The sequence below is a fragment of the Onychomys torridus genome, chromosome 5, assembly GCF_903995425.1.
Source record: "Onychomys torridus chromosome 5, mOncTor1.1, whole genome shotgun sequence".
Classification (NCBI taxonomy): Eukaryota; Metazoa; Chordata; class Mammalia; order Rodentia; family Cricetidae; genus Onychomys; species Onychomys torridus.
In genome coordinates, this window is record NC_050447.1 from 71,726,865 (window position 1) to 71,751,725 (window position 24,861).

General features: G+C 44.8%; 1 protein-coding gene across 1 annotated transcript in view; it reads right to left on the minus strand.

Moving 5' to 3' along the window:
- Positions 1–2,592: 2,592 nt before the first annotated feature.
- Fam171a1 (family with sequence similarity 171 member A1) overlaps positions 2,593–24,861 on the minus strand; it is a 126,284-nt gene continuing 104,015 nt past the window's right edge. Inside the window, exons 6-8 of the mRNA XM_036187760.1 lie at positions 10,285–10,401; positions 7,149–7,263; positions 2,593–5,522 (exon numbers count right to left, since the gene is read on the minus strand). Coding sequence (XP_036043653.1) covers positions 3,833–5,522; positions 7,149–7,263; positions 10,285–10,401 — 1,922 coding nt within the window. The 3' untranslated portion in view covers positions 2,593–3,832. The remainder of the gene's footprint in view (positions 5,523–7,148; positions 7,264–10,284; positions 10,402–24,861) is intronic.

The following is a 24,861-nucleotide window of genomic DNA, read 5'->3' on the forward strand; positions in this document are numbered from 1 at the left end:
TGATCCTTGAACAATGCGGCTTAGATATTTTGCTATTACCTATGCTTCACTGTGTGTTTAGTGGGCAAATTATGTAACTGAGACAGCAAGCATCTATCTATTTCAATCTTGTGGGTACTGAGGTATCACAGCAGTTGCCTGAAATCGGCCACAGAGGGAGTTTTATGCCACAGGAACAGGTAGAGTATCAAAAGAGGCTTGATGTGTGAAGAAGAGCGGTGGAGAGCATGCCAACTTTCTTTCAGGGTAATCTCACAATGGTGCGATGTCTGGGTCCACCATGAGATGGACAGCACAGAAAAGAGCATTTTCATCCAGATTCTAAAACTGTTCAGCAAAGATGTCATTTCACGACTGCGACGAAGAGATGCACTGGCATTCAAGTTCATCATAATCATTAACTCAAGAAAATAACGGCATTTGTGTCAGATCGCCCATGTCATTGACATGGGTTGGCTAAGATGACCACTAAGGGCAGATTCAGCTGTCGAAGAATTTACAATAGAGTATTCTGTATTTTATGATTAAGAACATCCATAACTTAAATTCCTTCCTGGAGAGCTATCTGTATAAGCAGTACAATACCTCTAAGTTGAGCACCTTATTTTATTTTATTTGTTTTTCGAGACAGAGTTTCTCTGTGTAGCTTTGCGCCTTTCCTGGATCTCACTCTGTAGCCCAGGCTGGCCTCGAACTCACACAGATCCGCCTGGCTCTGCCCCCTGAGTGCTGGGATTAAAGGTGTGCTCCACCACCGCCCGGCTCAGTCGAGCAACTTTTGTTTATTTTGCTGGCAAGCCTCCATTTAGTCAGTTAGGTGTAAAACAAAAAGGAATAATATAAAAATCGTCCCCCAAATATCAAACCGGCCCCATTATTGTCTCTAGTACTTTTGTTTCCAGGAAGGAACATCATGGACCACCTCAGTCTTCTCCCGTTTCCCACCTTACCTGGAAGACGGAACTAGGGCTGTTTCCTACCTTCCCACAACGCACTGTTGCAAGAGCCAAGCATCTGGGATGGCCTTGCTCTTCTCCAGGGAAATGTGAACTGCCCACTAGGTGGCATGAGCAAGGTGCCTTTCACGGCTTCGGTTGTCTGCAAATGGATGTGAAATATTGTGACAGATTTCGCAATCATGGCCCTCACCAGGCTAGAGGGAAGAAGGGATTGTTTAAAGGCTGCAGTCATGGTGCTGTTTAGAGGATTCTGGTGTGGCCATCAGTGCTAGCATTCCGAGATAAAAATGCATTAATGTCTGGACTTTACTGTGAACAACTCCAATAGGAAATGAAATTGCTTTGGCAGAAGCAGTTCCCCTTTGGCAAACCCAGGTGCGCTGTGACAAATGCTTCCTGCTCAGTTCTTGTCGCCATGGGAGCACAAGTCACTGAGATGTGGATCACCAGAAGAAGAGCCAGGAGAGCAGTCCTTGAGGCCCCAGATCTTCCTGTCAGCTCTCCATAACCAGAGTGAACAGTTAGTATGTGACATGCTTTCCACAGGTTACATGTCTTAAAGCAAGGTTCTTCTGGAAACTGACACACCAAGAATGTAATTCCATTGGCGGCCACCACAGGCAGAGCTGCAAAGGGCTGGGAATCGGCGGCCACAGGGAGATGTCCCAACTTTCTCCCTCCCGCCCCTATGGCTTATGTCTGGTTTTGGGGGCTCCTGAAGAGGTAACTTTTCCCTTCTAGGGAATTGACAAAGGAGTCCTCTTTGGAGTCTTAGCAAAGTCAGCAAGGCCTCACCTGCCACCTACAGGTAACAGCGCCTACTACAGGAGTCCTGGCTGCCTCGCCTCCCTGAGTCTCATTCATTTAGCTCAACTGTCTCAACTATTTTCTCCTGTTAAAGTAAAATGTTAAAAAAAATCTTCATCTGAGAATCCAGACAAAAAAAAGTCAGTTCCATTAGTTTTATACTTATGTGGAATTTACAAATGAAGATTTGGTATGAAAGCTGTTGACAGCAAATACAGCTGCCTTGATTTATTTCTACCTTGTTTTTCCTCTCGTTCTGACATCATCTCCATTAATAACTTTCTTTGAGATAGGGCTGGCCTTGATCTTATGTATCTGAGGATGACCCTGAATGGCTGCCCCTACCTTTCCCATAGAGTGTGCTGGCATTATAGGTGTGTACTACCCCACTTGATTTTATGTGGTACTGGTACAGAACCTAGGATGCCAGGCAAGCAATTGACCAACTGAGCTACATCCTCAGCCCTCTGTTAACAATTCTGATGAACAGCATCATATACCTGGGATATCTTTGGCTATTTTAACAAAACCTTCCTGAAACGGTTGCAAGACAAATAGATCTTCAGCATAAAAATAAAAAAGGTGTTTTTTCGTAGAATGTAGGTATCTCTCCTTAAATGAAACATTACCAGGATGTTATCATGTGCTCTTGAGTGACAAAGGTAGATTTTTTTTTTTAAAACCCCAGTACTAATTCCTGGGTGTTTATGCATTCACCCCTCCCCCCCAAATTTGAAGTCTTCTAAGGAATGAACAGCAAAGTCCTATTGACCATTTCCCAACAGACAAAGGCCCAGAATGAATCAGAATAAACACTGATTTTTTTTTCCATCTTCCAAGTTTATTTTGAGTTTTCATTTTGGGACAACCAAGCAGCTCTTAAAGGAGAACGCACAGAAGAGTCATTCTGGCACTTTTGGATAGGACATAAGAGTGGTTTGAATAGTCACATTCAATCCCCTTGCTCAGCCCATACTCTCATCTTTGGTGAGCAAGACGGGCAATAGGATTCCAGAGTTAATACATAACCCTATATACAAACAGCCAGCGGAACAAGAAGAATGGTGGCCAGTGGCCGCAGGGATGGAACAGGGTCGGGCATCTTTACAGCGCCCTCTAGTCTATCTTAGCTAAACAGAACCCACATTACACATGATAACTGGAGAGTATACTGCGTGGGAATGAGGATGCTGAGCACGAATGGCCCTTGGCAGCATGCAGTTCAAAGACAAAGGGTATCCTTTAGTAACTTCATATAAAATCCAGGCAGTTCAATTAAAAGGGTTAAGAAAAAACATAAAATGGAGGGACTGTCTGTTGTCACTGTAAAAAAGGCACTTGGAGTTAATGGGACCAGAATTGAAGGACTCTTAGCTGATAAAAATTTCAGTACAATTTCATTAAAAGGCTTAGATGATAAGAGACGACACTCAGGAGTTCCCGAAGAGAGACACTGAAATCAACCACAGAGAAGCAGAACAGATTAAAACAAGGAAATAAACATTTTACAACTGAATTGAATTCGTATTATAAAGAAAAAAAGCACCCCCCCATGAAAAAAGAGAGAGTAGCCCAACCAAAGCCAAGTGTAAGCAAAGCAACAAGACGAAGCAGCAATGCATAGCTTTCCTTTGAGATAATGCTGACTCCAGGAAACTACGCCACCCAATTTCCCAAGCTTCACAGTAGCATTATCGCGATAAAAGGGAAGGAGGGGTCAAACAACGCAAAAAGAGTTCCATCTGTTTCCACAATCTGAGGGAGAACTGAGGTGATCCTTGGAGCACGGCAATACCACATGTGGTTTGTCAGCATCCCTTCTGGGACAAGTCAGGTCCATGGAATGACATACAGGCTTCCCAGCCACCTCCCCGGAGGGGCAGCATTTGTTAGTCGTCCTTTATTCTGGGCCATTACCCTATTTTCTTTCTGCTGCCGACGCAGCCATGTCAATGCGTCGACTTCCATGGTTTTCATCCTTCAGCTTCTCCACACACAGGTATGCGCTTCCATGAGAAAGGATATTTGGCAATTTTATATTCCACATTTAGGGGCCCAGTGATGGCTCATTTGATGTTAAAGGCCATCAAGGGTCTCTCCTCTCGTTTTTGCCAGGGGCTTTTCTTATCTTCTCCTTGGTCATCATCATCATCATCATCTTCATCTTCATCATTGGCAGATCTTCTCTGGTTGGGACTGGCTAATGGCTCCAGGGGGACGTCGGAAGTTCGTTTGGTTGTCTCCTCCTGCAGGCTGGGCAGCTGTCCCCCACTCCTCCGACCTGACCCTTCCAACAGGCATCGCAGAGCACTGTCCTCAGGGGTGCAGACTGTAGTCCCACACTCACTGTTGCTCTGGTCCATGTCGTCCAGGTACACGAGCTGGGTGTAGGTAGTGCTGTCGTGAGCTCTGGGTTCTTTTTGCTGGTGCTCCTGGACAGGTGGGTGGCTCTGCTGGAGAGACAAAGGGTCTCCCCTTCCCTTCCGGGCAGATTTTGGTTCATTCATATCCACGCCAGAGTCCAAACTGGCATCATTACTTCCATTCCGTCCAGCTCTTTGGAGATCAATGTATGAATGTCTAACATGAGCATTGGACCTTCCATCTAAGGAGACAAACCACGCCCGAGGGTGTGGAAGTGGCTTCCCACCCCCAAGTTCCATCAGCGCCTTTTCAGTCAGGAGCTGCACCTCACTGTTCATTTGAGCCAAAGCTGCATCATTCAGGGATGCTGGGATGGACAGAGACTCTGACATGGATGCATTCTGAGAGCCCCATTCCCGTGAACCTGTATCCTGCAGGTGCTGCTGAGAGATGGCCTGGGAAGACAAGGGTTGGCCTTGCATCTGAGAGGATGGGTGTGGGAAGATTCCTGCATGGGGGTTGGACAGCTCAGCCTGGAGCCTCCCTAGTTCCAGCTGCTGGTCAGCGGGGACTACCAGAGGCTGGCTCACATAGGAGTGGTCCCCTGGAAGTTTCATATAGTGAGCTGGGATGACCAAGGCAGGCAATACTTTCCTGTAAACGCTGTCATTGACTTGGTCCACAGAACTACAGCAGATCAACTGGCCTGGCCTCGGGAAAGAAGTAGGTCTCTCCAGGTGATCGACAGATCGAGACATCATACATTCAGTAGGTCTTCGGTCCAGCAGTTGCTCTTTTTCAGGGGATGAAGGTGCGGGGTACATGTGTTCCTGAATGGTGAGTTTGCTTCCTGCAGATGCCAGGCCTTCCTGATCTTGCTTTTCAAATAAAGGCTGGGCGAGCATAGCATTGTAACTACCTCTGTAGTCATCATTGCCTGGGGGCTCATAGCCTTCTCTTTCCATAGATTTTCTTGTCTTTAAGGGAAAAATCTCCACCGATTTATGGTAGTCTTTCCCTAGTGTCCCACTCGGTGTCAGATTATCAAAAGATGTTTGGCTTTTATTCTCTTCTTTGTGGGACAGCAGCTCCTCCCGGGAGCTGAATTCCTGTGAGGTACTGTAGGAGAGCTTCAGCATGGGTGTGTGCAGGTCCCCCTCCCCAGTGGGGGACATCATTTCTAAGTGCACCCCGCCCATCAGTTCCTTTGTCCCCGGGGCCTCTGGGCGGCTATGGCTGGAGACAGAGAGAGGCCCAGGATAGTCTGATGCTCGGTGAGAGAACAGCAAGTTGATGTGAGACATGGATGTTGACTGATCCCTCTTGGAGCTCTCCAGGGCTGGGGGGAGTTGCAGTTTTCTGTGATGCTGACGGGGTTTCAAGCACTTCCTCCTGCAACCAAACAGGCCACACAGGGCACAAATGAGAGACTCGTGATGGCAAAGTTCCAAGTAAAATCCTAAGTCAACTTCCGTGAGGAAAACCCAAACAATTTCTAAGCACCCGGAAGCCTCCTCACCCCATTCTCATATTCTTGTTTTAACACAGAGCAGAAAACTCTAGGGATTGAAGGCTCAGGATTTTGTGAGAGAAGCCAAGATATCTATTCAATGGGCAACACCCAGGAGTCAGCAACATACATTCTTTCTAATGTAACAGATACGGCATAAAAATAAGAATAATTTTACTTTGATCTTGAGAGTTGCACCTCTTAGTGAGGGTTGAGGAGTATTATGAATGAATTGTATAACAGCTGTCAAGCTCTTTTCTTTTTTGGTACGTGTTTGTGCAGGGTTGTGTGTGTGTGTGTGTGGTGGCCAGAGATCAGCTTTGAGTATTGTTCCTCAAGCATGATCCACCTTATTATTTCAGACAGGTTCTCTCATTTAACCTGGAACTTATCAAGTAGGCTAGGCTGGCTGGTCAGTGAGCCTCAGGGACACATACTGTTGCTGCCTCCCCATTGTGGGGATTATGTTCATGGGCCACCATGCCCAGCTTTTGTAAGTGGCTTCTGATGCTCCAATTCAGGGTCTCATGCTTGTACAGCAAATACTTTACTGAATGAACTATTTCCCAAGCCTTGTTAAGCCTGTGTGTGTGTGTGTGTGTGTGTGTGTGTGTGTGTGTGTGTGTGTTTTGCATATGCACAGTACACACTTGTGTAAGATGGAGAGGGATTTTGGATATTCTCTTCCACTGTCCACCTTTTTTGGGATCTCTCCATGAATATGGCGTGAGGCTGGCAGCCAGCAGCCAGCAAGTCTTCCTGTCTTAGTCCTCTCCAGCACTAGGAATACAGACAGGTGTGAGTGTGTCTATACTCATCTTTTTACAGAGGTGCTAGGGGTTTGAACTCAGGCTCTCATGCTTGCACAGAGCTCTTATTCACTGAAGCATCTCCCTAACCCCTAAGCTCTTATAACTCGCTTAACAGCATCTAAACATACCCCAAACATTAACATTATCACATAACCTGTGGGCTCATTTGTAACTTAGATTACATGTTTGAGTTCTGGGTGATCTCTCATGAGAAAAACTAACGTAGTTTAGGGGAAAAGAAAGAAGAAGATGAAGGAGGAGGAGAAGGAGGAGGAAGAAGGAGGAGAAAGAGGAGGAAGAAGATAGAAGGGGGAGGAAGAAGATAGGAGGAGGAGGAAGAGGAGGAGGAAAAGGAAGGGGAGGAGGAGGAAAAGGAGGGGGAGGAGGAGGAAAAGGAGGGGGAGGAGGAGGAAAAGGAGGGGGAGGAGGAGGAAAAGGAGGAGGAGGAGGAAAAGGAAGGGGAGGAGGAGGAAAAGGAAGGAGAGGAGGAGGAAAAGGAGGAGGAGGAGGAGAAGGAGAAGGAGAAGGAGGAGGAGGAGGAGGAGGAGGAGGAGGAGGAGGAAGAAGAAGAAGAAGAAGAAGAAGAAGAAGAAGAAGAAGAAGAAGAAGAAGAAGAAGAAGAAGTTGTTCCAGATACCAATTGCATGAGAAATTCTACATTAAACAAATATACTGCCAAAAATGGTGACACTTTACCTGCAGTAATATAAAAGGAGACACAGCAAAACCAAAAGAATGAAAGCCATTCCTCCTAAGATGGCCAGAAGAAACACCGTGTGATACGTGGTAATGTCCTGTGTCACAACGGGACCTAGAAGGTCAGAAAAATCTCATTTTAGAACTTTGAATTCCTTCAAATAAGAAGAGGGATAATAAGTTGAGAATGTTTTGACTTAAAAAACAACAAACTCTTCCTGCCTGAGGGTCAGAGCTGTTGCCAGTGGAAACACCCCTTGGACGATGCCCTTGTGGTACCATCCCTCCTGCTTAGGCCGATCACCGGCACTTTGGGGGCCGGCAGCCCCTGATGCTCAAGAATGAAACGCACTTGTATCAATGAAACACACTTGTTTCCTCGATTAGAAGTGAGCCTCCCTTAGCAGCATGCTCAGCATTCTAAATACATGATCTTTCAATAAAAGAAAATGAATGCAGGATAAACCATTGAGTAGATTCTCATTTCGGAGATGGACCAAAAATCTGAGGATTTTACAAGGTAGGAAAAAATGGTAATGATTTTATTCCTGCTTTTCCTGGGCAATTATTATCATACAGAACACTCTTTGCCTGAATGAATCACTTTAAATATATGATATAAATTTACTGTGACATTAAAAAGTCAAGACTGATCAAAATGCTTCCCTATTTAAAACAGTCATGCACATTATCTTTTTTTTTTTTGCTTATTTTTATTTATTTATTTATAACAAGGCTAAGCTTGTATGGCCATAGACCTCTTGAACACTTAAAGATAAGATCTGGAGAGACATAAAAAACAAACAACTTTTAATTCATGTGTAAAGAACCCCAAGGGGTGTGTTTGCCCTTAGACATTAAGTTTTGTTCTTCAAGTCTAAGGGCAATGTGAATCTGGTCTCCTGGAGTTAAGAGTGAAGTACTTCCGCCTTACATGTTAAGATCAGTAATAAAACCTCTGAATGAGAACACTTAGGCATTTTTTCTTGCCCAGTTTTCTGCGGTGTACAGAAGGGACACAGTGGCTTCATATTATTTATAAACAAGCACCCATTTGCTTATTTTTGATGTTCAATGACAGATTTTTAGAAATATTATTTAAGGGGACAAATTCTCATTCCTTGCCTTTCTCGCCTGCTCCCCTTGTCTCTCCTTTCCCAGGGTGTCACTATAAGCCCTGGCTAGCCTTGAACTTGCAGTGATTCTTTTGCCTCACCCTACTCATGCTTGGATGAAAGGAGAGTCTGCCAGCACTCCTGGCCCAGATCCTTCCGAGAGACAAATGAATCCAAGGAAGTTAACCAGGCTTTGGAATCAGTAACATTTCCTGAGTCCAGAAGAGAAGGACATCCTCCCTCCAATACACCCACTTAGGGGGGTAAGTAACCGCAATGACTCTACACTGCCTTCACTGTTCACAGGACATTTTAGTACAAAGGGAAAGTTCAAAGACATGGGATTTGGTCCTCCGTATAGAAAAAAGAAGAGAAGAGTGTGTGTCAGGGGAAAGACTTTGGGTACATAAAACTATTCTCAAGGAGCTAAGCTTTGGTTTGTTACGCACTCAGAATGTAATTATTTTAGCCTTTGCCAAAAGAAATTGTCATAAAACTCACAGCTAGACTTCAGTTCCTGCTTAAGCAGAGAATTAAAGAAGAAAACCCTAGTTGCTTTTTTTTTTTTCTTTCTTGGTTTGGGGCTCAGGGAGGCGCAGCACCACTGCAATGTATTTTAATAAAAGTGATGGTGGTGAGGTTACCTGTGTGCGCACCCCCATGCTGCACACGGTTGGGCTGCGGTGGGGATGCGTTTCACAGCTCTGAGCTACTTCTTTCCCTGCATGGAAACTCCTGGGGGACTTGTGTTGAACAGCCCTTGCTTTCCTCTTTATAAAAGCATATATTAATATTAATATTAATAATCTGCTGCATGGTGGGAAAATTGACAGCCACAGTTGTTTGAAATCTATCTTTAAAAAACAAGGTTCACTTTAATGCCTGGACTGGCTGTTACTCTGGTAGCTAAGGTATTTCTTTTCCTTCTCTCTTTCTCTTGATCTACCTTTTGATACTTCAGATTAGGTAAATGGGATGTTTCTGTGCCAGGCTCATGCTGGCAATGCTGTGAGAACAATTGCCTCTGAGGAAAGCACTCAAGAGTGTCAGTTTTTCAGAGGGGAATGTGGTGTCCCTGCGGAAGGTTTTCCACACCTGTCACGCCTCCATCCTCTTCGTTACTTGGGAGTCGAAGCGAGAATCCTAGCGGTTCAACATTAATTCCATTGCTAAAATATTTTGAGTCTTCATTTGGGAATGCATTGAAGGTGACTTTGTAAGAGGTACTGTGTAATCACAGCATGTTTTTAACCCACCTCAGTCCCTACACAGAACTGCATGTCTTTTAACATGTGTTAAAAACAACACAAATCAAAAAGCAAGATATACTCTGAGCATAAACACTGTTGAGGAAAGAGAATTTTCCAAGGTGGCAGTCCAAGAGGCTTGGCTTTTTAAAGGCTTTTAAAGGATGGGAGCCATCCCTGAAAAGAATTCTCAGGAGAAGCACATTATTCTGGAATACCACTGGGATAAGTCTATATACATATACAAATATGTATACATATACATACATACACACACATGACATATATGTCATGTCCTAAATAGGAGTGAATCTACATATCCTAACTGAAGATTATTCTTCTGCACATTGGGCAGTTGGCCTGTGTTGAAGTTGTTCAGAAATGTTAAGCCAAGCAGTTTGTCTCAAGGAGCCCCCGGTATCGGCTTCTTGCTGAGTGCCTGCAAGTTTACATACACACCAGGCCACAGCTGTTTCAGGAATCAGGGAAGAGATCGAAGCCTGCACACTTTCATTGAAGAGTTTCTTATGGCAGCTGTCCTGTCCGAGCAAAATGGGACTGGAGACAGGACCATTTCCACGCATTACGCCCGACCTCCACAGGAAAGTTCCAGTCACAACTCCCCACCCCATAAAACAGCCTTCTCTATCATTTGCTGTTTTAAAAAATAGGATGGGAACTGCTCATTGAAGTTATTTTTAAATGAATACTGAGCTCAGACCCCCCCCCCAAAGACCCCCACACGGATTACCACCATTGTTGGCTTTGTGTTACCTGGGATGGGAGGAGACATGGCTGCCACCCAGTACCCCAACTGGGGAGCAATGTACGTCCACGTGAGCTGGCTGCCTTCCTGGTGCACGAGGCCCAGACCACTCTTTAGCCACGTTCCTGTGGGATTCGGAAAAGAACTTCAGTGGGGCACATGGGTAACTCCTATTGCAGGCATAAATGTTTATAAAAGCCACTTTAAACGCCATATCCACAACTTGCTGGATAGCCTAGACTAGTGGTTATCCACCTGTGGGTCATGACCCCCATAGGAGTTGTACATCAGCTATTTATATTACAATTCGTAACAGTAGCAAAATTATAGTTATGACAGAGGAACAAAAATAGTTTTATGGTTGGAGGTCACTACAACATGAAGAACTGGATTAAAGGATCACACACAGCATTAGGAAGGTTGAGAACCACTGGCTTAGATAGTCACATTGTCATCTGAAGATAGTAAACAACTTTCTGTAAAGTCTTTGCAACTCTCCTTCAGGGAAAGGTGAACAGTTTTGGGTTTTCTTTGTCTTATCAACTAAATGAGTTTCAGCCGCTTTATCAACCACTTCTCTTTCCAAACACTGAAAATCTTAGTAGAAGCCGTTGGGAGTTCAGAAATATCATAGAGCAATGGCAGCAGTGTGCTGGGGGTTAGTAGAGGTGGGAAAAAGGTGAACCCAGAGCCATTACAGTATTTACCTTCAAGCAAATAAACACATTTCTTATCCTCAGTTAAGGCTATGTTTCAATTATTTAGAACAGATTTATTTACTCTCTTATGTATGTTGGCAATGCCAAGGATGCTAGGTAATTACTCTACCACTGAACCACATCCCCAGCCTTAAATTTAAAAATATCGATTCGTCGATGCTGTCTTTGTATATTCTGAGTAAGTCTGGTGTAGGCAACAATTTTAAAAAGCTCTCATTAAGGAAAATGTGCTATGTACTAGCTCACTACAGTAAAGCTGTCTTAGATTTGTTATCTATAATTCTCACAACTCCATACCATGTGATTTCATTTCCTTTTCTGGGGAATGGGGAGATTGAGGAATGGTGGATTTTAAAAGTTTCCCAGGGCCTGGGTACTATGAGCACAGCATAAAGGGATGTGAGTCTGATTAACTCCAAGGCTGGGGCTGTTTCTTTGCTGTATCATGCCACATTCCCACAGACCTTCCTGGAGACTGCTGGCATGCTCCTTTCTAAAGTGTGTAGGAGAAGGCTTACTGATGGTGATGAACGAGTTCTGGGCTAGTGGACTGTTTCCTAGCCCAAATGAGAGCTGTGCTCACCAGCAGCAGGAATCCTGTATTGAGGTCTTTGATGGCCACTGTAGGCAGAAGGCAAGAGGGAGGCAGCCATCGAAGCCCTCCCAAGGCTTGTGCACACCTCTCCTGAACCAGCATGGTGGCATGGGCTGTCCACACAGGGATCCTTCTGAGCCTTCTTTACTCCTCAATCACAGGTCACCTGAAACCACCACGCGCACAATCCTGGCGTACTACAGGCCTCACTGGATCAAGTGTGTCAAATATTGTATTTATATATGCCCCCAAATCCCAGGTTCACATATTGCTAAGACAAAAGCAGATTTTTTTTTCATACTAAAGGAAGAAGCAAAACAAAATAATACTTGGGCTGCTTCTAGGCGCTATTAGTTGCTATGGCAACACTCAAATGGAGTGGGTGGAGAGGTGCCTGGTGATGCTCCCTACCTCATACCTCCCTCCTCTGTACGGCAGCAACACAAGGCAGGATGGCAGGGGAAGCCAGGCATAGCAAGAGTTCTGCATTTGTGACTTTCAAATGCAACAGGTTAGATCATGGCTGTAGTGATTCTGGTTCAAGTTAGAGCACAATATAAGCTAAAAGGTTTCTAAAACGAGTGTGAGACCATAGACTCATTTCCTGAATCCTGAATCCTGAATCATGTCAGCTCGGAGACCACTTAGCATCAGAGAGAACCAGTAGTTCCACAGGCCTTCTAGGGAAATAGAAACAGAAGACACTGAACACAGTCAAGAGGAGTTTCTATACTGGGCAAGAAAGTTGCTCCGGAAGAAGAGAATGGATAATTTTTAGCTGCTCCCATCACCCCCTCATCCTCTCCTACTGCTATGACTCACATACCTCACCCACTCCCACGCAGAGGCTCCCCCACAAGCATAGCAGGCAGCATCTTCGGATTAGCCAGGATGCAGCCATGCATTCTTTGGTTTGCACTTTCCCCAGATGAGATGTTTGAGTCATTGCTCTTCAAATGGGGTGGATACTAAATGGGAATCCAGCAGACAAGAGCTGGAAGCTGAGTCCTAATTCCTGTTCATTCATAAACAAACCGCCAACTCTGCCTAGGTTGCCTTTTACAAGACAAGAAAATCAACTGAAACAGACTTGAAGAATTCCTCCAAGTTACATGTGAGGCAAGCCAAGTGGGTTGGAGGTATTATCAATACCCCACACCCACACCCACTGCCCTGCTCACTGGTCCCTTTTCCAGCCTGGAAGTGATAGTGCTGCTGCCAGTGGAACATAGAAAGGCCATCTGCTAAAGGTATCATAAGTGCTTGGGAAGAACATCAAGGGAAGAGTGTCACCTGGGGTGGTGGGGCAGGGCTTGTCAGCAAGGACAGCAGATGGGGAGGGAGCCAGGAGAGAGAAGATGACACCCAGGAAAGGGAACAGCATGCAGAAGCATGAGACAGTGGGCCAAAGACTGGGCAGTCAGGTTCAGGGGGAACAGGAGGTAGCAGATGGGCCAAGGCTGGGAAGAAGCTTTGCATTTGCCTACACTGATCTCGAAATAAATACCATTAACGATGGGAAGCTCTGGGAACCTGTAAACAAAGGACACCTATGGTCCCAATGCCTTCTGCTTAGTTCCTGCCTAGCTAGTCCTCATGACCGACTGCTATTGTAGTTCTAACCTCACGGAGTTTTCTTCTACTCAGAAAGATGCAAACCTGAGTTTGGGGAGAACTCATACATCTGCATGTTCGACATCTCTTCATGCTTAGGAAAAGCTTTTACTGTATCATAATTTTCCTAAGACACATGTAAACACGTTTTAGATTGATCTCCAGCAAGCTCTGAGAATGCTGACCTATGTATTTATACTCCTTGTCTTCCGCTAAGTTCCTACAAGTATCTACAAAGTAGGAGCTAACTGCACACGGAGTGGAACCTAGAGGCACAATCCAAAAAATATCATCAGTATCCTTCTGAGAAAGGCTGGGTGTGGTCGACAGGAAAGCTACCCTTGTAGGAGTGTGAGGAAAATGGTATGCTCCCTTTCCAAATGAAAGGGAATGAAGCCAGCCGGGAAGAGTCATTAACTTTGGCATGCTTTCTATAAAATGCACACACAGATAGTGACAAAAGTGTGACACTGTTGTGGGATTTGATCATGCTGTTACTAGCAAGAGCATTTTCCAAGAGTTCTGTTTTTTTTTGTGGGAGGGAAGGCTACAGGAAACACAAGAATGAATGAACTGTGTGCTGGAAACATATGCTTCTCATTACTGAGACCCTGCTGCTGTGGCAGGATGATGAGGCTTTTCCCACCTGGGCAGCAGCAGGGGGAGGGTTTCCCACCTGTACACTGGTGCACAGAAGTGGTTATGCTTGTGCTTAAGATGCGGACAAGACTTGGATTCTTTACAGGAGAAACCAATGGCAGAGCAGATGAAGCTCCTGTGTTGAATGACGGTATGAGCTGGCTAGGTGCTATGAGCAGGGTGCTTGAAAGGGTACTTTCATGTGCACCCATGTGGACACCAGCCCTGTTCAGACAGCACAAGGCAGGAACCAGGTTTTCCTGCTTTATGAGTGGAAGAAGGATCCGGCTGTCACTTGGCGAGGCCACCTTTTGGATGGCTCTAGGTACTGATGAACATTGCCTCTGTGAAAAGGGCTGTCCTGATGAAGATTCTCACCTTTGGGATCCAATCACAGAGCAGCTCCCAGTGTACAACACTACCTGGCTTCTTTGGGTCCACTTCATCTAGTCTGTCTTCCCCTAGCCTTCTCCTTCTCAACCTCTTCCCACGGCTTCCTTTTAAGGCTTATAACTACTCCTTCTGTGTCTTCTTCATATACAGGCAGTTGGGGCTACTGCTGGGATACACAGAGGTCAAGGCCATCACTTGTTGATGGCAGATAGGCAGGACCTACACTTTCTAGTGCGTTGCCAGCCCCAGCCAGAGTGGCTTTAATGTGTAAAAGCCACACAGGTGCAGCTTTGTCAACCTGGTTGCTGAGTGGGGATCTCAGGAGTCAGCAGGGTGACATGTGCCTCTGCTCTGACATGAGCCTGTGGTTGATACTGTTTGTGAGTGAAGGTCATGTGATTCCTCTGCCAGCATCAAGGAAAGAAATGCTGTAAGAGTGGAATTTCTAGCTAATCAATTTTCAGATGGCTTTAAAGCTATTTGAACTCTTTCTAATGGAATTTTGGGTAAAAATGAATCTATCCAAGGAATGGAGGCAAAGTCTCCTTTCCTATGGGGCTAGACTTCCATACCTGCCAACATTTGGGGAGAAGACTTGACACAAATACCAAAGACGACATGTAATTTTGATTCAGACTCAAATGTTTTTTTTTTTTTTTTTTCTTGATAACTTGAGGTCATAGTCATGATCTAGGGAGGCAAGTCTAGGTTCAGTGCCCCTAGGAACCCAGAATTGAGAATTCTGGATGTGACTGATTGCTCTTATGATAAATAGTTTTTCTACTGCCTCCATGCTCACTGTCCCTTTCTTATGTGCCATGTTATTGTTCTCAAGTTCTGCTCCTTTATCACTGCCATGTCCAATTTGCCATGTTTAGTACTCTGTTATCATCCCTTATCAAAATGGTGTCTAGAATAACATTCAGGCAGTGTAAGGACAGGAGGTCAACCCAATTATCAAACAGTGGCACTCTGAATTCAAATTTGGTAATTTTTTTTTTTTTTGTCTGATTTATCCTTAAGAGTTAAACTACATAGCTGGGCAGTGGTGGCGCATGCCTTTAATCCCAGCATTCAGGAGGCAGAGCCAGGCGGATCTCTGTGAGTTTGAGGCTAGCCTGGGCTACAGAGTGAGTTCCAGGAAAGGTGCAAAGCTACACAGAGAAACCCTGTCTCGAAAAACAAACAAACAACAACAAAAAAAAAAAAAGAAAGAAAAGAAAAAGAAAAAGAGGAAAAAAAAAGTTAAACTACACACCATGGAAAGATTCAGAAATATTTTCAAGACTGGGTGATGTGTCTTCATCTTTGGAAGTGCCTTTGTTATGGACTTAGCTGGCAAGGTGTACTGTGTTCAAGGCACTACGGGTCCTTCACATGGGAGCTGCATTTAACTGTAATGACTATTACATAGAGTAACCATCAAATAGGAAACTTCCTGCTTATCTGTAAGATGGGATGGGGTCTCTACCAATCACTGATGTGCCACTTTCCTGCTTGGTTACCATGCTGCAACAAAATAAACTTTTATTTATAATTTATAAAGAAAAGTGAATTCCAACATGGAACAAGTGTCTCCCCAAAGGCAAAGGGACTCTAAAATATGAAAAAGGGTTTACTCAAAATGAAACATCTCATTTGAAAGGGGCTGAAAGAGCCCAGATTTATCTTGTTGTTCCTGCCTGGCATATTTACTCTGCCTGGTACTTCTCTTTAACGGGCACACCACTTCAGCTTAACATACATTTGCTAATAAGCACAAAGACAGGATATTGTGAACATGACCGAGTTAAAGAATGTATAAGCAGAACCCAACCACACTAGAACAGATAACACACTGGACTTGACCCCTTGCATACTAGGTAACACACAATAACACATGACTTTACTCTCATGTTGAGACTTGTTAACATATTAGACTTCAAAGTACTGAGTGGATAAACGTCCAGCAATACACAGGGCCAGTTGATCTCACCAGTGACTTTCGTAGCATAAGAGACCCCCTGTGTGAATTCCAGCCTGGTCACTTTCTAGCTGTGTGAATTGAAGACATGTCCCAGATGCTCAGAAGAGGAAGCACATGTCCTTCATGCCTTTGAGTCACAAAGATTCTGAAGGCAACTGCTTCCTATTGCCATAGTGAGTGGCCTGGGCACTTTAACACATGAATTTGGTACCTTATACCTGACTACTAATGTATTCTAATTGATATATTCTTCCTGCACAAAGTCTGAATAAGTTCTACTAGATTCTGCAACCATCCAGAAAACCCATCTCAAGACCATTCTGTCAATTAAAAATGATCATTGTTCACATTTCAGAGTGTAGCCATTTCTACTTCCACACCCACAGTTTGACTGAGCGGCATTCTGAAACACTCATGATGAGCGAGGAGGTCACCTATGCAACATAGGATGATCTCAGACAACAGAAACCCACTGCTGTCCTGCCTCACTGCTGTTGGCCTTCGCCAATAGCTATTTCCTCTCTTGGGCTCTGGTGGCTCCGGCTGAATATTCAGCATAGGGTGAGCACAGCTTGTTTGAGGCACAGTGGCCTTCAGAAAACACGAAGCAAGCTTCTGTGGACATTCTTTTTCCTCATCCTCTCATCACCATCATGACTGCCCCCCTCCCCCATCATTAAGCTCATCTGGACGCCTCAATATGCCTGATGTCTCCTGGAGCTGGATACCTCATGCCTCAAGGCTTCAGTCTATATTACTTTAGGTTATTTCCTCTACTGTAATGCTCTACCAGCTGTACACACGGAAGTCTCAAGGTCAAACTCTAGTTAATTGCACGCTTAATAACCTCAGTCAGGCATGTAGTGTACAGCCGTAACCCCAGCACTATGGAACCTGAGCAGGAGTAGGGTCAGTTCAAGATCAGCCCGGACCGACTGGTGAGATCTCGGCTCAAAAGAGAATACTGGAAACAGACTATAAAAGAGTCCTGGAGCTCTTGAGCTACATTTACCATACAGCAGCAGCACTCACCATTTCTACAGGTACAATGCTGAAAAAGAAAAGACAGGCTTGAATAGGTCAGGTACCTTTTCTGGAATGATTTTTCTTATGAAATCAGTTCAGAGCAAACATCCTCTGTTAATTATATTGCCAAATATTTCTTTTTTCTTCTTCTCTCTCTGTCTCTCTGTCTCTCTGTCTCTGTCTCTCTCTCTTTTTGAGACAGGGTTTCTCTGTGTAGCTCTGACTGTCCTGGATCTCACTCTGTAGACCAGGCTGGCCTTGAACTCACAGAGATCTGCCTGCCTCTGCCTCCCTGAGTGCCAGGATTAAAGGCGTGTGCTACCGTCCACAGCAAAATATTTCTAGGGTCTTGGGTAATTACTTTTACTCTCTCTCTCTCTTAGAAATCAGAAGAGCAGAAGTTATATGGGATGTTTTGTTTCCTTTGAATAAGCAGATTTCAGGACTGGTCTCAACAAGAATAAAATGAAGGGCAATTCACAGTAGCCAAGGACCCTGTGTTTGAAGTCTGTAGTCACTCAACACATATTTTTAATATTTTATGGTAGATTCTGAGGTAGAGATTAACTTTTTGAAAAATTTCAGTTTTGTGTGTGTGTACACGTACACGTGTCTGGGCACATGTGTACTACAGTGCGTGTGTGTACTACAGTGCCTGTGTGGGGTTAGCAGACAATGTCTGGGAGCCTGTTCGTGTCTTCCGCCTTGTTGAAGCAGGGTCTCTCATTTCTGCTGCTGTGCTTCCTACACCAGGCTTGCTGGCCTGAGGAGCTTCTGGCACATTCTCTTAGCTCCACCCCCATCTTGTCCTAGAAATTCTGGAATCACAGATGTGTGCCCCCATATCTAGTTTTGTATGTGGGTTCTGGAGATGGAGCCCAGGTCATCAGGTTTGCAGGATAAGTGTTTTAACCTGGTTCAGCTGAATCCCGGGCCCCTAAGACTTCTAAAGCTAAATTAAAATATTTGTTTAATTTAATTGCTTAGTTTATTTTTGTGCTGAAGATCCAGGCCAAGGGTCTTACACATGCCCAGGCTGATTAGGGGTTTGGATGACAGGCATGTGCCACTATATCTGGCTTATCTTAGAAATTAACCGAACCTAAACAACTGCTTGTTTTCCCCTTTAAAGGGCTTGACAAGTTAAGAAATGAGTTTTGGGAAAGGAGCCATAATGGGAAACATCAAGGATTTTGAAAGGCTGAAGGACAGCCTCTGTCTCGAGAGCTAGCCAGAAGTACCAGAGACACGGTCGTGTGGCTAAAAGACAGTAAGAATCTTCCATTTACAGCACAGAGATTTCAAAAACGTAGACCACTAAGGTATGCAATTAATCAGCCATACCTGGAGAGAAATTTGGTTTATTATCCACTGTGTCGACTACAATATTCAGTTGCCACCGAGCAATTAGCAAACCCCACCTCTATAGTCATAAAGGAGTGAGTGGGGGTAGCAGACAGGATTGTGGTCCTCAGCATTAGAAAAATGGCTCAGAATGAAAGATGGTACAACAGGGAACCTGTTTCTCTCCACAGCTCACTGGAGGCCTTGCTAAGACTGAGGAGTGTGTGCGTGTGTGTGTGTGTGTGTGTGTGTGTGTGTGTGTGTGTGTGTATGTATGTATGTATGTATATGTACTGAGGTTCAGTAGGTCTGGAGGAAAGCCCAAGGTGGCTGTTCCAACAAGCTCCTGGGCGATGTCAGGCCACTCACCTGTAGACTGCATTTACAATCACAAAGCCTTCAGGTATGTAGACCTTGTTAGGGCTGGAGGGCTTTCTAGAAAACCCCCTAATGCTATTTCCAACCATGTGGCCACTGCTGAAAGCGCCTTTATAAGTACTTTTGATCATCTGTTCAGGAAGTAATTCAGCCCTTGGCAGACCATACCAGGAGTTGATAGGGTCAAATGAGTGTAGATAGCATGTTGTATGATGGAAAGGAGTATTCAGCAACATGGCTGCTGTGTGTGAGGCCAAACTGTTGCGAAATCAAGACCCTGGGGCGCACCACTGCATCTCTGCCTGTTCTGCCCCCTAAAATAGTTCCAGAGAAGGCGCCGAGGTGTCTTTAGGATATTAGCTCAAAGGTCTCCTCTCCACAGGCTCTGACCAGCTTATCCTCTCCTCTATAATACTCTGCTTAACTGTCCTAGGTCCTGACTTCATCCATGCATGTGGCTGTACTGCCTCAGTTAAGAACAAAGGCCTTGGTAGAGGAACATTTCCTGAGTTGTTTTGCTTCACTGGTTTATCCCCAGAGCCTGCAGGAGAGAGGAGGGGGAGGAGAGAGAGAGAGAGGCGGGGGTGGGGGGAGCGCCAGAGAGAGCGCTGGCATGAAAATGCTGTTCAATAAGTCCATGCTCTGGTGCTGGTGAGGTGGTAAGAGCACTGGCTGCTCTTCGGGAGGACACAGGTTTGATCCTAAGCACTCACATGGTGGCTCACTACCATCTGTAACTCCAGTCACAGGGGATCTGACACCCTCTTCTGGCCTCCACAGGCACTGTGGTGCACAGACATACATGTAGACAAAACACCCACACAAAAAGGGAAAAATTAAAAAATAGATAAATGAATTGTTCAATTAAATTTTTATCACATTTATTTTAAAAGATTTATTTTTATTTATATGTCTAATGTATGTGTCTGCTTGAGTGTATCCAATGTGTGTGAGGGTGTCCATGGAGGCCAGAAGGAGTCATATTTCCTGGAGATGGACTTACAGGGGGTTGTGAGTCACCTGAGTTGGTACTGGGAACCAAACTCAGGTCCTCTGGAAGAGCAGCCAATGCTCTTAACTACTGAGCCATCTCTCCAGCTTCTTTTGTGTGTGCATGCATACCATGGCACTCCTGTGGAGGTCAAAGGACAACTTGCTAGGGTCAGTTCTCTCCTTTCACCACGTGGGCCTGGGAGATTAACCTCCAGCCTTCTCTCTAGCTCTTGTTCAATTTGTAAAAAAAGGAAATCCAGGCTTAGCATTCCAAGGCAAGTCTGTTTTTGTTTTTTAAATATTGGCAGAGACTCCAAAGACAACAAACAGAGATCCCCAAAGCGATAGGGGGGCTGAACAAAGTAGTGGCTTTTGCTTAGTGCCCCCAGGTAACTTCATGCTCAGTGAAGGGTCCTCCCATGCACGGAGGTCCCTACCCCGGGAAGGGAAGGGAAGCTTGGTAGTCTGCACCCCCGTCTCCACAGCCAGGCCGGACACTGTGTGCACTGAGCACTCCCTGGGCTAAGCTCCAGCTGTTTTCTGATAGGAAGATGGTATCCCCATCTCAGGTTTGGGATGAAAACAATGAAAGACATTGGCTTATAGAAACCCAATGTGTCCAGCTAAAGAATGACTACATTACATTACATTTTGGTTGGGTCCAATTTTTTTTCAGTTGTAGCCTTAACTTTCTCCTCCCACTGTGGCCAACTTCATACTGAATATCTGAAATGTCTGGGCTGTGGTGGATGGTCACATCTGTGTGGTATATAGAGCAGCCAGCAGGAGTCCTTTTGCCAGAACTCCCAAGGCAGAGCAGTCTGGATGTGCTGAGCTCGTTCTGCATGCTTGTGTGCCTATGCACGTGCACACACAGATGGTTTGAGAGGGGTGATCCAGGAGAGAGGCTGAAAGAACCACAGTATCAGGATCATCACCTATTCAGGGCGGAGTGTTAGGTCCTTTATGACTTGAAGTCTTACACCGTGTTGGAAGGTAGGCTTCAAAGATCTCATTTTCTAGCAACCTGCTTAAGGGCAGGCCAGTCCCCAACATTTGCAGAAATTTCAGACTCAATGAATGCACAAAACCACTCTAAAAATAAATAAGAAGTCTACCATAAAATGCATTGGACTTTTTTATTTATCATGTGTTGGAGGCTGGAAAGATGGCTCACTGGGGAAGAAATAATGAGGTCTTGAATTTGGATCCCCAGCATCAATGTAAAAAGCCAATTGTGGCTGCTTGTGCCTGTAACCCTAGCACTGGGGGTAGAGACAGGTGGATCACAGAGGAAGACACCCAACATCCTTCTCTGGACATCACAGCAGGCACTCAGGTGCACAAACTTGCATATTCAATGTATGGTACCAGGCCCACAAACATGTTTGTTAATGATATTCCAGTTTAGATGATGTCTCACTTAGGGTTTCTATTGCTGTGAAGAGACGCCATGACCATGGCAACCCTTGTAAAGGAAAACATTTAATTGGGGTGGCTTACAGTTCAGAGGTTCAGTTCATTATTATCATGGTGGCTGGGACATGGTGGTGTGTAGGCAGATGTGGTGCTGGAGCTGAGAATTCTACATCTTGCAGGTAACAGGAAGCGAACTGAGACACTGGGTGTGGCTTGAGCATATATGAGACCTCAAAACCTGCCTCCAGAGTGGCACATTTCCTCCAACAAGGCCACACCCATTCCAACAAAACCACATTTCCTAATAGTGCCACTCCCTTTGAGGGCCATTTTTTCTTTCAAACCACCACATTCCTCCATTCCCTCACCCCCATAAGCTTGTAACTATATCATAAAGTAAAAACATGGTCAGTCCAACTTTAAAAGTCCCCATAGTCTATCACAGTCTCAACAATGTTTGAAAGTCCACAGTTCAAATTCTCTTCTGAGATTCATGCAATCTCTTAACTATAATACCCTATAAATTTAAAAAAAAAAAAAACCAAACAGATCACATACTTCCAATATATGATGGCAAAGGATATACATTACCATTCTAAAATGTAGGAAAGGGAGCATAGTGAAGAAATACTGGACAAAAACAAGACCAAAAATCAGCTGGGAAAACTCCAAACTTTGTATCTCCGTGTCTAATCTGGAAATGCTCTTCACTTCTCCAACTCCTTTCAGCGTTGTTGACTGCAACACACTTCTTTCTCCTGGGCCGGTTCCACTCCCTGTCAGCAGCTTTCCTCAGCAGGTACCCCACGACTCTGGCATCTCTAACATCTTGGGGTCTCTAAGGCAATCCAGGCTTCAACTTCACAGCTTCACGAAATGGCCTTTATAGGCCTCCATTCTGGGACACCCCCTGACACATGTCTGGCCTCAGTGGTTTTCCTTAGTCATAGAGGCAAATTCTTTCTTCTATCCTTAACTCCAGAATTACCTGGCCAAAAGCTGCCAAGTTCTGCTATTTACTGGGCTGAAACATGGCCCCCTGGTTCAATTACATCTTCACTGACTTTCTGTTTTCGGTAGTTTCTTTCACTTCCTAAGCTTAGCTGTCTGGAACTTGCTCTGTAGACCAGGCTGGCCTCAAACTCAGAGATCCACCAGCCTCTGCCTCTGGAGTGCTGGGATTAAAGGTGTGCATCACCACACCTGGATGTACGCTTTTAATTTCTTTCCACAAGTTGGAAACTTAGCTGGGTGGCCTCTTGCCCTAAGGTCACTACTCCCTTTATTCCATTTCTTAATCTGTTGATCTCCTTGAACACAGGATTTAGCTCCATTCCACTTCCTGGTGCTCTCCTTCTCCTCAGCTTGCTCCTTTTCATTATAAATCATTATAAGCATGAACACTAACTAGTAACCACACAACAGAGTCTATACTAGGCTGTTTTGAGATTTCCTCTGCCAACTAACTAATCCAAATCTCTTACTTTGGCCTCAGACAGACTCTTCAGACAAGGGCAAAAAGCAGCCACTTTTTTTTTCCCACCAAAATATCACAAGAAGAATCTCTATGGAACATACTAAAATTCTTCAGCTCTGAAACCTCTTGAGCCAGCCCTCCACAGTTCAAATCACACTCAGCACCACTGTCTTCCATGCTCCTACTAGTATGGCCCATTAAGCAGCACTTAAAGTGCTCAAAGGCTTTCCTAATTCACAGTCCCAAAGTCCATATTCCTTCAAATAAAAGCATGCTCAGGCCTAGCACAGCAACACCCCAGTCCCTGGTACCAACTTGTCTATTGCTTTGATAAAAACACTATGACCAAAAAGCAAACTGGGGAGGAAAGGGTTTATTCATCTTATACTTCCACATTGCTGTTCATCACTGAAGGAAGTCAGGACAGGAACTCAGACAGGGCAGAGACCGGGAGGCTGGAGCTGATGCACAGACCATGGAGGAGTGCTGCTTACTGGCTTGCTTTCCATGGCTTGCTCAGCCTGCTTTCTTACAGAAACCAGAACCAGCAGCCCAGGGATGGCAGTGCCCACCATGGGCTGGGCCCTCAGCTATTGATCACTAATTGAGAAAATGCCTTGCAGCTGGATCTTATGGAGGCATTTCCTCAACTGAGGCTCTCTTTCCTCTCTGATGACTCTAGCCTGTGTCAAGTTGACACACAAAACAGGCCACTACAGGTGAGCTTATAGCTCATACCAAATGACAAAACCAAAACAGGTATACAGAGGCAGAAACAAGGGCATACCACTTCAAAGTAAAATTCTAACTAAAAACATAACTTTGTTATTTTTTTAAATTGCTTTGTGTGTGCACTGTATGTACATGTGTGCATGTGTGCACATGTGCCAGGATATTTCACTTACCTCAGAGCTCAATGATTAGCCAGACTAGCTAACAAGAAAGCCCCCAGGATCCTCCTGTGTGGGTGCTGGGGATCCAAACTCAAGTCCTCACGCTTGTTCAGAAAATACTGTACCTACTGAGCCAGCTCACTTGTTCCTGAAAACATCAACTTAATTTCAGTGTAAAACTTTCTTACAACATATTTGATTTCACTTTTCCTTATCATGCATGGAGTGTATTATTTATACACTACACCTATTCCTTCCCATTGTAAAATAGTCCATTTACAAATACAAATTCACATAATAAGATTATCTGGTAATTTTAAATTTTATACGGATTCCAAATGATGTTGAGCATTTTCATGGAATTTCAACGATCACCATTAAACACTCATCCAACCTGAAAATCCCTGCATACAACCGTCAGATCCCAAAGCACCCTGGGGCTTCAGCCTCAGTTTAGAAGCACTGACTCTCATCCCAGAAGCTGCAGACATGAGGTATCTTTACCCATCTCAGGTGTATGAGTCCTTGGGCTGGTGAGACGGCACGGAAGGAAAAGTATTTGCCATGTAAGCCTGCTGACTTGGGTTTGATCCTGGGAACCACACACGGTAGAAGGAGAGGATGGAAGGCATTGATTTCACAAGGTTATCCTCTGCACACACACATCACGGTCCACCCCCAGATAATATTAATGTTTTCCACCAAATACCTGTTCTTGGTCCCCTCCCCTGTGGAGAGAAGATGGTGGCACAGGGTACCACCCAGCCAGTGGTACTCAAACAAGTGAAAGGAGCAGAGATGGGGAGTCATTCTGCACACAGACACATTCCTGCACGAGGGATAACCTATCCTGAACTCAGGAGTTATTTGGAAGTTCGATTCCAGACATCAAATGATATTAAAAATACGGAACAGCCATTAGAACATGGGCACTGACATCAGGTTAGGTGGCTGGAGTGCCCCAGAGACTCATCCTGAGGGGAGACTCGAGGTGCCACACTAACACAATCTCGGGGCCCAGTGCCTGCCCCTTTTCTCATAGACTGCACCCAAAACTTGTGAACTTTATATGGACCAACAGCACAACAATGATGGTGATTAGAAGTGAGAGAGGAAGAGGAGGGAAAGA